The sequence below is a fragment of the Lepidochelys olivacea genome (assembly GCF_965140295.1).
Source record: "Lepidochelys olivacea isolate rLepOli2 genome assembly, chromosome: 3".
NCBI lineage: Eukaryota > Metazoa > Chordata > Testudines > Cheloniidae > Lepidochelys > Lepidochelys olivacea.
In genome coordinates, this window is record NC_140413.1 from 152,003,118 (window position 1) to 152,017,381 (window position 14,264).

The following is a 14,264-nucleotide window of genomic DNA, read 5'->3' on the forward strand; positions in this document are numbered from 1 at the left end:
GATGCCGATCGAATTCCAGAGCTCTTATGGCCGGATCCAGGCCCAGCTGACTGAGCCTCATTGCACTCACCTGCTTAACAGGGGAGCCGTAGCTGCTGCCAAGGGGATCCGCATGCTGGGCCCCAGCTTCCCCTATCCCCTTCTCTTCTTCATCCTCTCTGCAACAGGGTCAAATTGTCATTTTCAATTCAGGATGATTATAAGACATACTGTAAATGGGGTGAGCTACCCTTATGCCCCTCCTCATGGCCAAGTGTGGCCCTGTCTTTTCAGAGAATATCCTTCTGGATTACATCCTGTATCTTCTTATGCTATGAGACTGCTAAGGTTTCCTCAAACTGAGAGTTTCAGAACATTTTACAAGAGCACAAGCATTCTGGGTTAGGTGATGTTTTCAGGGCTGTAACCTGGTCATTGGTACATCTTTTCACTAACAATGTGCTATCTCCCAAGCAGGGGCAGCTCTACCAATTTTGTCGCCCCAAGCTGTCGCCGCCGAATTGTCGCTGGCCCAGAAGAGCGGCGGAGCTGCCGCCGAATTGCCACGGGGGGGACACAGGCTGCCGCCCCATTCTCAGTGCCGCCCCAAGCACCTGCTTGGAAAGCTGGTGCCTGGAGCTGACCCTGCTCCCAAGCCTCAAGAGATTATGCCAGATTTGGGAGATCTGTCTTGCAGTCCTTGTGCAGGTAGACTCTGAAACCCTCCACCTTGTCAAACTGCTTGGGAGCCACCTGAAGGGGAATGGATGTGTGTAGGACATCTCAAAGAACAACAGTTACAGCACAGGGTTTTTCTGTCTTCTCAGTCAATGCAAACTGAAGAGGTAATGACAAACATTCAAACAGAATGGGCAGGAAAGTTACACCACCCTTCTGCTAGGTAAGGAAACTCTCAAGTCTGCAAAGACATACACTGGGACTACTCATGTACTTAAAGTTTAGTCTGTGCCTGAGACTTTGTAGGATCAGAACCCTAGGTCAGGATAGAAGTATAACTCCAGTGGTGCAGATAATAAACCAGTAATCACATATACTGTAAAAAATTCAGACCTAACACAGCTATAATGTGATGACCGACAAAAGAAGGCGCCCAACCCAGCCAAGGCGAGGGCGGAGTTTCTGAACAGAGGGAGGAGCTTTGCTCTTACAAGGTGAAGGGGAAACAGTAATAATTTATGCTGATGGTTTACAGTCAAACGATTCCCCCTGGTTAACGAAACGACCCGCCCGGCTTTACTACGCTCCACCCACGAACTCCACGCTCCGGCTTCGCGCTGCGGAGCCCAGGCGACTACAACCAAGCGCCTCGTTTCGGCCTCCGCAGACTATTGGATGGACTCGCGGTCACAGCCCAGTGCGCCCCGCCCCTTCATTCAGCGGAGTCGCCGCCCGGCAGCCGCGCACCGCTCTCGCCCGCTGAGGAGCGCGCCGCTGGGTGCGTGTGGGCTGCGGCAAGCACCCGCCGTCCGGGGCGAGCCCCGCTCCGCAGCCTGCGCCGAGGCGCGAGCTCCCTCCCCTGGGCTCGCGCCAGCAAAGGCTCCCCGCGCTCTCGCTCCAGCAGCCGCTGAAGTTCAGTCCAACTCTGCCGCGCCTCCTGCGGAGCCCGGCCGGCCCCTGCGCCCCTCGCCGGGTGGGCTCCCTCTGCAGGCGCGGCGCCCCGGTCGCCTGCTCCCCGGCGGCCCCCTGCAAGGGAGCGGGTGCTGCCGCGGTCCTCCCTCCACCCCCAGTCTCTCCTCAGCCCGGCCCGGCTGGGTGCTGCGGGACATGAGCCTCTCCTCGGCGCCGGCTCCTTTCGCCTTCGCTTTCGTGCTGTGCTTGGCCGCGGGGCAGTCGGTCCCCATGAGACAGGTGGGTCCGTCCGCGTCCGTCCGGGCCAGGCGCCCCCACCGGCTGGGGCAGGGGGCGCGGGGTTAGCTGCAGGGCGGGGGCTGCAGGGGCTCTCGGCCGCCCCCTGCCCCCCGGGGTATTCGGGGACCCAGCTCGTGGGGGGGTCGCGTAGTTACAGTTTCTTCCCTGTTCCTTTTGTGGCCCCCGCCTCAGAGCGGCCACTTGCTGGGGGGATGTGGTGCGTCAGCGGGAACGGGGGGGCTCTGCTTTCAGTCCCATCCCTTTGCTAAGCTGCCTGAGTGTACACAAGGAGTCAAGGGTCCTTCCCTGCATCCCCGCCCAGGGCTGGCCCTAGACCAAATGGTGCCGCCCCCCCCCCCGATTTGTTAAACTTTTGAATACCTTATTTTTATTGCATTCATGACTTTGATGCATGCTTTACATGCATGTTTTAGCCCTGTCATATAAGATGATAAATTTCCCTTTTGTCGCTAGCAACAAAAACAGCACCCTGAGCCTAGTATCCCAGATGGTCGCCTGCCCCTAAATCCAACCCTGTCCCAGCTGCTTGGTGCCCCTTGATTCAAGAGAAGAAGCCACATCGTTTCCTTCAGCCATTGGATGGCAAGGAAACCCGACCCCTCTGCTTCTTAGCTCAGTTCTGACTTATTCACCACTCCCTTGGTTTTTCCAGAGCTAGCTTTCCATCAAGTTTTGTACATTCTTCCTTGTGACTGCGTGCATTGCGATGTGCCTGGGCTCAGTGTCCACAGACCTAAGCCTGGCTACTAAGGAATGACTGGGAGGTGGAAAGGAAGGTGAGTGTGGAGTATTCTGCCTTTTTATCCAGTGGAGGAAAACTTTTAGCGGTCTCTTGGGGCTTGTCTTGCAAATTGGAGTTGAAACAATTAAATAAATTGTAATTCACACCTCTAGTTATTTTGGTGCTAGTCTCCCTGAGGACACTCTTATTTCAGATTAAGAATGCCAGCCGTATTTCAATGTAATTTAAGTAGGTAACAAAATTGATTTAAATTATATTTAGGCTTGGAAGGATAAGATTTTTATTATCTGTGGTGTTCTAGATATGTTGGTCCCAGGATAGTAGGGCTAGTCTACGCTGGCAATGCTAAAGCGCCGCTGTGGAAGCGGTTTAGCGTGCCTTGTGTGGTCCGGGCGCAGCGCTGGGAGAGAGGTCTCCCAGCGCTCTTCTAAAAAAACAAAAAAACTCCACCTCAACGAGGGGTGTAGCTCCCAGTGCTGGGGCACTGTTTACCCTGGCGCTTTACAGCGCTGCAACTTGCTGTGCTCAGGAGGGTGTTTTTTCACACCCTTGAGCGAGAAGGTTGCAGCGCTGTTAATTTCCAGTGTAGACAAGCCCTTAGACTTTATCTACACTGCCAATTGAACAACACAACTTCTGTTGTTCACAGGCGCTTAAAAAAGCGCCCCCCCCCCCCCCCAAAAAAAGACACAAGTTTTGCTGTGGCAAGGGGGCAGTGTAAATGGCTCGTTGTCGGCAGGAGTGCTCTCCTATTGACAACGCAAACCCCACTCATAGGAGGTGGAAGTATTTTGTCTGAAAAAGTGCCGACAAACCACTTTTACACTGCCTGACTTTTAATGACGCGGCCATGTCGCTAAAAGCTGTGTAGTGTAGACAAACCCTTAGTTTCCCAGACCTGAAGGAAGCTTATCTCTCTCACCAGCACAAATTTTTCCAATAAAAGATATTACCTCACCCACCTTATCTCTAAGATTTTTACCAGTAAGCTTCAGTAAATATCAACTTCGCCACGCACACAGACTGATGAAAGTATATTTAATTATCAAAATGTACAGATAAGAAATAAATTAAAAAATGTAGCTTGAGAAGTTATTAGTTTGATTTTAAGGCTATTTACTTTGCCAGTGTCACATGCCAAAATACATAAATTTGTGTTGTAACGGTTATAAAACTTTAACTTTTTAAATGTTATCATCCATTATTTTAAATGTTATCATCCATCGCACTATTGTCTGGCTGCACAAAAAATTTTTAACCGTGAAAATGTAAATAGATAAAAATGCTTAAACATAAGCATTGATATTATCCATTGAAATTATAAAAGAAATCAAATTCTGTCAAGTCTAATTATATTGTAATAGGTCACTCTTAATCTGATATACAAGTGCCCAAACACAAATTCGCACCAAAATAACTAGAGGTATGAATTGCAACTGATTTAATTGTTTCAGTTCTAGGTTGCGTGTAGATAAATCCTTAATCCATCTTTATAGCCATAATATAGTACTCCTATTGTGACATAATTGAAAAATAGCTCCTGTTCAGATTGTAAAAAGGCAGGATCGGAACACAGGATAGGAACAAGTTATATTATTACCTTATTTGCACAGTCCCAATGTTGTATTTTACAGATAAAGAAAAAGAAGATCCAGGTCCTGACAAGCTTGCAATCTAAATGGGGTGAAAGAGATGTAACAGAGAAGTAAAATGACCAAGTTAAAATCTTGTTAGTCCCAGGGTAACTCTTTATTCCACCCTACTCCTGGATTAAATATATGTTTATGTTGTGATATGAGCTAAATTAAACCATTAGCAGGTGATGCATGAGAGCAGGGCTGGATTGTTAGTGGTGGAAGGTCCTGAAATAAGTGAGTTTTACAGAGGGATGTGGTGGAGAATGAGACTGCTTGAGATACTGGAGGGTTTGGAAAATGCAAGTAGGAAGCTCTCTCCCTAATGGTGAGGGGTGGCTGTGGCACTGGGCCTGTGATTGATACATATCTCAAATATTTTTCTTTAGAAAAGAAAGTGTAGCCATTATGTTAGAGACCTGACAATTGACCTGATGCAATGCTGTCTTCCTGAGTCTCCAGTCAAATTACTCTAGCTCGTCTTCTGGCAACAGCAAAGTGAAGTGGGTGAAGTTCTGTTTGGTTTTGCTGCTGATGTTTAGAACCCTATGTGCAGCTGTGAAAATGACGATCATGTTAATCTCTGTTCCGTGGAACAGCTCTGAACAGTAGTTGGGGCGGGCTCTGGAGCTCGGTACTGTGGTAGACCCGGTGTAGGCAGGACCTGCGATATGCGGAACTCTGAAAGTATGGATGAGGAATTAATAAAATGCAGAATAAAATGAGGCAAGTGGTGGGACAAGAGAGCAGGAAATAGGGGGTGATATTATTGAAGTGATGAACAGAATAAATTACTGCAGCATGTTGAAGGGACAACAGAGCGGGGAGAAGAGGCTGGGGAGAAGAAGGCTTCAGTAATTCAGGTGACAGAACGAGGGCATGTTAGCAGTAGGAACATAAGGGATACAGTTGGTAAGAGGTTGGATGGGCGGAAGAGGAAATGAAGATGAGATTGTGAGCATTCATGGTAGGGAAGAGTGGAGAAGACTAGAAGTAAGGAAGCTGCTTTGGGATGGAAGATGTATGCATTTACTGCAGCTACTCAAACTAAGTGTGGGGCTTTTCTTCAAAGCAGAAACTGAAGGCTCTGTGCAAAACAACTCTCTCGCCACCCCAGCAATTGGATTGTCCTGGCCATTATTTAAGGCTTTCCCCCTAATGAAAGGCTGTATGTAAACACACACACGTGTATTACACATGTGTACATGTGTAACTTTTCTCTGTAATCTGTAGTAGCAACTGAACTTCAGTTTTCCTCTCTAGTCCTCCTACATCCTGATACAGTATTTGGCTGCTGCTAGCACGTAGTACAGGATGAGGGAATTTAGTGCATAACTGCAATACTCCGAGAAATGAGAGAACTCGTAATGCCACAGGGCAAGACTGAGCTTGTGAGCAGGACATAGATGGTAGAGAGGCAAAGTGAAATGTGTGGTTCCTGCAGAATGAGTCAGAACAAATTCTCATTGGGCTGGAAAGAAATGGGGTTGGTGTGGGAAACCAGGTATCACTGGTTTCCTCTTGGTTGCCCTTCAATTTTAAGGTTAGTAACATTGTCTGTCAAAACATGCATGTTAAAAACTTAAGCCCTATTGGGTTCCATCTGCTCTGACCCAAGGGCAATGCAGGATATTTTCTGTTGTAAACTTCCTCATGTTGTGTCCAGTTCTAAATGTCCACAACTGTGTGGCTTTCACAATTTTCCTTGGCAGACAGTTCCATTACCTAAGATTTTGCTGCCATGAATCTTTCCTGATTGATATCTGCCATGAATCTTTCCTGATTGATATTCAGTGGAAATGTTCTCTTTAACTCCATCCCATTACTCAGTTATTTTATTTTGGTAGTGCCTAAGGACTGACTGAAAAGGGGTGTCTGAGAGCTAGACATTGTACAGACACAGAGTAGTAGGCAGTGCCAGTCCCAAAGAGCTTACAATGTAAATAGACAAGATAGACCCAGGATAGGGAGACTGAGCAATTTGATGGTGCAATCATCATGGCAGTGTCTTTGTTTATTTTTTAAGCTCTTCTTGGTTGGGGTTTTGTTAGGAGGGGGATCAGCTAAATGGCAAGATGAGAGAGGAGGGAACAAGGGGGATAGTACAGTGGAGAACAGAGAGGAAGCCTGTCCACTACCCTAAACGCTTTCTCGCCATCTTATTCTTGAGACCTGTTTACTTTTTTTCTGTGGCATTGAATGTAGTGAAACAGTAAGGAGCTGGTACTGAGCTTCTGCTGTGAGTGGCCACTTTGCTATCACGTACAATCCTGCATCACCTGCAGATCATTGCTGTCTGAGCAGATTACAGATTCATAAAGTCACAAATAGTTTGTGTCCTGAGTCCTTCAAAGACCACCTTCTCTCCCCAGGTAAAACCAGGTGAAGCCAATGGTCCTTTAGGGGCAGGGCATCTTCAGGGAAGTGTCTTTGACTCTGGCACACACTTACCTGTAGATTCACTAGAGCCCAGATCGGGGGTGTGGGGCTGGGAACAGGGCAGGAGGGCTATACTGCAAAACCAGGCTTTTTTAGGGATGGGTGGTAGACTGGGTGGGTCTCGGACCTGGACACTAGTTTCCATTTGTATATATTTGACAGATGCTCTCGGTTCTGGGCAGGGATAGATCAAATAAATGAAGTGAGAATATTAAGCAAATGTCTTGAGGAAGCAGAAGGGGAAACTGTGGCACTAACATTAATCCTTTCCGTCGTCCTTTTCAGTCAGTGATTCTGTGCTTCAACCCATCCTGGCATCTGTATTTGTAACATTTAAATGTGTTTGTAAACTCCTGGAGAGATGCATGTAAACACACAGTATAGTTCAAGTGAAAGGTTACAGATCTTGTTCTCTTCTCTGCTCTTATTCCTGAGGCTCCTTATGCTGAAACAGACAGGCATGCTGCGTTAGTATCAAGCTCCACATTGCCTTAGTAAGTCAAAACTCTGCACATGATACCTGTTGTTCTGCAGCTCCTGGGATTTCTAAGCCTGATGTCTGGTTTGGAGGACTGAGCAGCACCTGCTCAGCACCAGTATGGCTCCATGAAGAGACTGATAGTGGGTGCAGAAGTGGTTAGTGCTTGCCACTCATCCCTCCCTCCCCCCCCCCCCCCAAAGACCACCATTTAAACTATGATCCAACAGCTTGCTAACCCAGTGAGCACCATCCATCTCTGCTTTAACTGCAGTGTAGGTTTCTAGTTGCAGGTAGGTTTTATGAACATCCCCTCTCTAAATCTTGACATTCCACTGGTAGAGATGCAGCTTTTAATGAAGCTATTTAAAAGTTGCATTGGGATTTGATTTGGGCAACACTTGATGCAAAAATCCCAGTTGTACACTTGCATGAGTTCCTGAGTTCTGTCACATTCACATTTACCTTCCCTCCCCGAGAACTGGATAAGGAGTCTTCCCTTCTCTGTGTGGATAAGTAAACTTCTCTGATTGCAAGACACACTCCTGCCTGCTGCTGGTTCCTGGATGGATGGATGGATGAGCTGGTCAAAAACCAGTAAAAGGGAGTTGGAGTGCATGGGCTGGAGATGGGGGAGGGTTTTCAGGAGCAGGAACAAAGTGCAAGACTTGCTCCCAGCAAGAGCCTTGACCAACCCTGTCTCCCCCTTGGCCAGAATCACTCTACACTAGCAATTTTCTTCAACTCCCACACTGCAGCCTCACTAGTGCTAGTGTACACTGGTAACCAGTGCCTTAATTATTGTGGACTGGTCTACAACAGTGCTCCCCTAGTTACTACCATCAGTAGAGCTACATGTTGGCAGTGGGGCAGTTTTGAAGAAAAAAGCTAGGGTGAACCAGGCAGGGTGGATAAAAATTAATCATTTTAAAAATGTATTTTTTAATTTTAAATTTGACTTTTTTGGTTAAAATTTAAATACAAGTTTATTTTTTAAAAATCAACCTTATATAAAGGACTACATTTACTATTAAAATCCCTTCAAATACAAAAATAACATTAAGCAGTGTATGTTTGCTGCCAAGTAATAAAGAAAGTCAGACCACTGAACTGATGGAAGTCACTGATTTATCACTTCAACAAACGCTGGTTCCAGGTGCTTAATCAGCTTTTGGTATCGGTAGAGAATTATGCAGGTACAGGGTATATTTTCTTCATTTCAGTTTATTCAGGTAGTTCAGTTCAATGACTGGATCATTCAAAATAAGAAACCAATTAAGAGTTGAAAAAGCAGGAAAACTTGTTATCCTCTTCCAATCTATGGTAAAAACTAGGCGTGAGAGGATGAGGTACACTAATTCTCAATCTTGAAGGACATGGTGACCAGAAACCATCCAATCAATTAACGAATTACAGATAATACTACTTTTGTTTAATAAATCAGTTAGTTTTAAATGCAAAATATGTTTTGATAAACATACTTTTTTCTTGTGTCCAGCACATTTAAGGTATTTTAATTTTTATTAATTGTAATTTTAAATGTGTTTTGTGAATATGTAATTGAATTTGAATATACAAATCCAGCTTGAGACAAATCACAATTTAATCTAGCAAATAAGAAATGCATCAATTATCATTTTCCAACACAGTACAAAAATTTAAAAATTAAGAATCTGAATAAATGTAAGCAAAGCTATATAATTGTCCAAATAACTGAATATGATTATAGTGTTTCCTCCTAGCTAGCGAAAAGAAGCTAAAGTTTAGTGTAAAGGCTATTTTAGTTACAAACCAATAGTTTTTAATGGTTACCAACCACAGAGAATCCGCCTTTCTTTAGGAAAATAACTACAAGTACAGATACAAAATGCTATTAAAATCAGTTATTTAATTCAGTGTTTCAAGGTCTTTGATACTCTCATGTCCTGTTTCTTACTTATCTATATCTAAAGAGCCAGTTCCTGGTTGATGTTCCTCCATGGAACCAGGCACTTTCTTGGGAGTTAAACATTCTTTCACATTAAAGTATTTATATAACGTTTTTAGTCAGTATAAATCTGATGGTACTGTTACTTACAAATGACAAATCCACATATGAGTTAATGCATGGCATCCTGAAAGAGAGTTAACTGAAACCTTTATGCTGAACCTTAACGTATTCTTTATCTCACTTTTTTACAGAAACTATATTTTAGTGATGTTTTGGAGAATTTACAAAAAATTACCAACAGCATATTTGTGCCGTGAGGCCAGGTGCTTAAGAACCACAAATTCAATTTGTGTAGGCCTCAAAGAGCAATTATAACTTAATGTTTTAGAAATTTCTGAAATTGCCTGAAATAGTTTTTCTATTGTGACTTTTTAAAAAGAAACTCCTGATATCTTGGGTCCTACAAGGATTAGAAGCAAGTGCAGTGTTTCCTGTAGGAGATCTTGAAATTGCCCTGTTCTGTTGATATCTATCTCCCATTTCTAGTCCTAATGAGTAGCAAGTTATTGTACTCTAAATCTGTCACAGGATCAGACCTGTATTTCCCATCCTGCTACTTGGATCTGTGTAATGAGTGAAAGAAGTAGCAAATGCTTTGTATGTAAATTGGCAGGTTCTTAAAGCTGTTCAGAAGTTGGACATGTTAGAAGTAGTCCTGTTTGAGATGAACTAGTGGGCAAAGTACAGGTGATAAATGTACCTTCTGCAATGGATTACATGGATATTTCCCTCCTTTATATAGGAGGTATGTATTTTGGGGAAAGGGTTCTTTCTGAATGACGGTGGAAATGAAGTTTTGATGGATTGAAACCTCCTGCTCTGGGAAGAAGCTATCGGTTCAGCTGCTGTATAGTTTGGCTAAGCAAACTGAGTCTGAGTTACAGGACAAGTATAAGGGTTGGTTACTGATGGCTGATTAAGTTTTAAATGGTCCTGTATCACGTCCTGTTCCTGTGAGCCAGATTAGCTAAATGAAGCTTTAATTTGCTGTGTTGATGTTATGTCCTCCAAATAGCTGGCTATTCAGTAGGAGCTGTTATCTCTGACATCACGGCATCTTTATTTGTTTATTGCTCAGGGCAGTCCTTGGAAAAGGGAATGTTTCCTTCTGCAATGTCCTAGGTTGCCAACCCAATGAATTAAAGTATTCCATCTTTGTGTTCAGTGTTTATAAACATATAATGGTTTAATAGAGATGGGGGTATGGAAATTTTATTAATAGGTTGTCTCCATGCGTGGTATCTTGAGGCAAGGTATTAGTTCCATTAGTCTTAGGCTTAATGCAGGTAACTTTACACAGTGGCAAATACCTTGTTGCTAGAGGGAAAAGGTGGATGAGGTAATATCTTTTATTGAACCAAAATCTGTTGGACTAAAATCTGTTGAGAGAAACATGCTTTCAAGCTATACAGAGCTCTTCTTCCTACCTGGGAAAGGTACTAAGGGTATGTCTATGCAGCAAAGGAAAAACACATAGCTGGCCCATGCCAGCCGACTCGGGTTTGTGGGGCTCGGGCTACAGGGCTATTTCATTGCTGTGTGGGCTTCTGGGCTCCAAGCTCTAGGACCGTGTGTGGTGGGAGGGTCTGAGAGATTGGGCTCCAGCCTGAGACCAGAAGTCTACACTGCAATGAAACAGCCCTGCGATCCCAAGTCGACTGGCATGGGCCAGTTGTAGGATTTTCTTTGCTGCGTAGACATACAAGATTGAACAGATAGAATATGTGCTAACTACTTGGTATAAGGGACCATTCAAGGTGAAGTGGCCTGTTAACACCCCAGTAGTTTAGGGCAAAAAGAGGGTTAGTGGGTTACAGATGTCTGTAATAGAGACACTGGATTTATGGCTTAAGACTGTGACTTTTAGTATCTAGCAAAGTTGTGAATTTACGCTCCCAGGCTCATCTTTTGAAAGTGTTTGTGCAGGTTTTCTTTGAGGATGTGGACTAGTAGGTCAGATATAGAGCGATCACTTTGTCAAAAGAAAAGGAGTACTTGTGGCACCTTAGAGACTAACCAATTTATTTGACCATAAGCTTTTGTGAGCTATAGCTCACTTCTATAGCTCACGAAAGCTTATGGTCAAATAAATTCCTTAGTCTCTAAGGTGCCACAAGTACTCCTTTTCTTTTTGCGAATACAGACTAACACGGCTGTTACTCTGAAATTTGTCAAAAGTGTTCACCCACAGGTGATAGTGGTGTTTTTTTTAATTTTAATTTTTAAATCATTTTCCTATGTGAGTTCATTATTGCTAGGAAAACTAACCCAGTCAAAAGCTAACAAAAACTGCATCTCGGAGACATCCTGCATTACCTGTTAGTGAGTGATGCTGAATAGTGTTAAATTCAGCAGCTGAACCCTAACTCTGCTGCCCAGGGAAAGGTCTAACCTCAAGACTTGCATTCCAGATGCTCTCTGCATATCCCACTTCTAATGTCTTCAGTGACCGTATAAGAACACACAAACTTTGCCCAGTCAAGTACTGAGGGTGCTTCTTGCCACAAGCCAGAGGTCACACTTAATTTGCATGCAATGGAGTAGATTGCAGCTACCCTCATTTTAAATACGGATTTTCAGCCTGAGATGAGGATAGGTCCTGATGTGATACTCCATCTTGATTGGAATAGCCTCTGCTCAGCACATGTGTCAGAAACCGTAGGTTGTACATCTAGGTGTAAGTGAGGGCAAATGCAGACTGCACTATAAAACTCTGAGCTACATTTGGTTCGTAGCTGCACTGTAGCCATCCCTGATGTAAATATACAGGACAGGATATAAAGAATATCATGAATTTTTAACAGATGAAAATAAACTTATAGAATATGGGTTTGGTACTTTTTTTTTTTTTTGAATGCACACTGGTTGGGTTGCTTTGCTCTGTATTTCACGTACCTCGGTTTGGAAAGCTTTGCTTTCACATACCCTGAACAAGGAAATTAGGTGACCCCACTTTCAAATGTGCCCCCGGGTGTCTTGGTCTGAATCTCCCTGGTTTTTGCCTCACTAGCAAAAGAAAAAAGAAACCTCCACCCAACTCTGTGAGGAAAATGTCCAGTATTCAATAGCTTGATGAAAATGGAGCAACCCATAAAGGTATTGCTTTGAAAGACCAATTCTTGTGCTGCAGGTATTCTCTCCGGTAAAGGCAAGCTGATGCTTATCAATTCTCCATTCTCTGGGGTTACTCGCCTGGTTATTTTCTTTCCATCTAGCTGAAGTTTGGTAAGTCCTGATGCAACTCCTTATTAGTGTGTGTGTTTTGTCTCCATGGAAGTTTTTAAAGATGTTACATTTTGAAGTATAGAGCAGCAACAAACACCTAATACAGACTTTTCTTTCAAATAGAGCTTACTAGGATGGCCTTGTGAGCTACTCCCCCAAAGTTTAATCTGTCACTTACATGAAGGCTCAAATAAATTGGTTAGTCTCTAAGGTGCCACAAATATTCCTTTTTCTTTTTGGTTAGGGATAGTGGTTGCACAGTGTAACACAAGTTTAGTTCAGAACAGTGTAGTGAGTACAGAGCTAAATAATGGCGGATAGAGAAACTGTAAGTTGCACATGTGGGAAAGGAAAGATCCATTAGCTACTTATTGCCATTTGACTACAGTCTTACTGCAATTGACCATTGATTGATTTTTTTTTTTGCCTGTTCACTTCTCTCTGCTATAAATTGACTCCTATCTCCTTGCTATTGATTACATTTCATTGCTACTATTTATCCCACACTCATACACAATCTGCCTCTTAGTTTTCCCACTTGAGTCTAGACCTCCCTGTTCTTTGCTGCCTCTGTACTGTCACAAGACTTTCACTTCCAAACACGTCCCAAACTGATTTAGGCATTGCAATGTTGAGGTCTGTTAATGCAATTACATTGCTCTGCTACATGAGACGTACAGAATGTGGCTTATGGCTGAGGACCGAGAAGTGCAGCTAAGCCAGGAGGAAGCTCGCTTGCTGGAGCTGCTGTTGGCTGAGCCGGGGGGCCTGTGGTGTGGTTATTGTACTGGATGTGTCCCGGAAGGAGTTGGTCCACTTCATAAAGGACTCCACTGCAGAGTGAGCCTGGCTGCTTGGTGCCTGGGTGCGAGCTACCACGCTGCAAAGCCGTACCAGAATTCCTGTCTCGCTGGTGCTGCACTTGCCTGTGTATGTCACTGGGACTTCTGGGGGCATACCTCGTAGTTCTTAGTGCTGCAGTAAGATGAACTGCTCTAATTCTTTCCCACAGAATTGTGGGAGAACTTGTCCGTCTTCTGGGCATGTGTTGGCTGGAGGGAGGAAATGTGGGAAGGGAATGGAGGGCTATCCACGCTGAGTGATTTAGCCTGTGTCCACACTGCAAAGTGGGTGAGTGTCATTCAGGCTAGTAACTGGAACCTGGGCTCTAACCTGTTTCCCTACTGTGCCAGCTAGCCTGGGTTGAGAGGGATTTTTTTGGATGGGGGGAGTAAGGGGCAACACCTGAGTATGAGCCCAGGCTAACTCTGCACTGTAGACACTGACATACCCTAAAGGGTGATAGTTCTCTGGAGAATCTGGCCTCCTGCTGGCAACGATGCCCTATACAATGAAGTGCAATTTTCTGTTACATGATCGTTATGGTGGCAGTTGTGCCTGGCTCTGGCATGTTTCAGTGTGGTTTTGATTGCTTCATGCTGTTCTGCTCAGGTAGCATAGTGTCAGGGGGTATACTCATTCCTTGCATTATGTTCCAATCTGGAACTGAAGCTGCCTCTCTTGCTATACCACATATTGCTTTATTTAATTTCAATCAGATTAGTTTAAATTAATCAAATTGTAAATGTAGCCTGAGAATTGTACTGTTTGCTGTCCTGAAAAACAAGATTTTCATTTACGCACACAACCCCCAAACCCTAACTTGGCTGATCACACTCACAGCAAATGCTGCAATGTTCTGAGCGTAAATAACCTTGGACTCTGCAATGACACTGTGACCAGGGTCTGGGAGTGGGAGGCCCAGTTGGGTTACTCAGTTAGGTCAAACTGCAAAGAATGGAGCAGACAATCCCCAAAGCTGGTGGTTACTCCAATACTTAGATCTACCCAGTTAGCCACAAAACAGTTTCTATAATACCTTATTGG

The 14,264-nt window shown here is 44.3% G+C and overlaps 1 protein-coding gene across 1 annotated transcript in view; it reads left to right on the forward strand.

Annotated features, from left to right (window-relative positions):
- Positions 1-1,433: 1,433 nt before the first annotated feature.
- GLP1R (glucagon like peptide 1 receptor) overlaps positions 1,434-14,264 on the forward strand; it is a 102,045-nt gene continuing 89,214 nt past the window's right edge. The window contains exon 1 of the mRNA XM_084623759.1: positions 1,434-1,848. Within this exon, the coding sequence (XP_084479885.1) occupies positions 1,765-1,848 (84 nt within the window). The 5' untranslated portion in view covers positions 1,434-1,764. The remainder of the gene's footprint in view (positions 1,849-14,264) is intronic.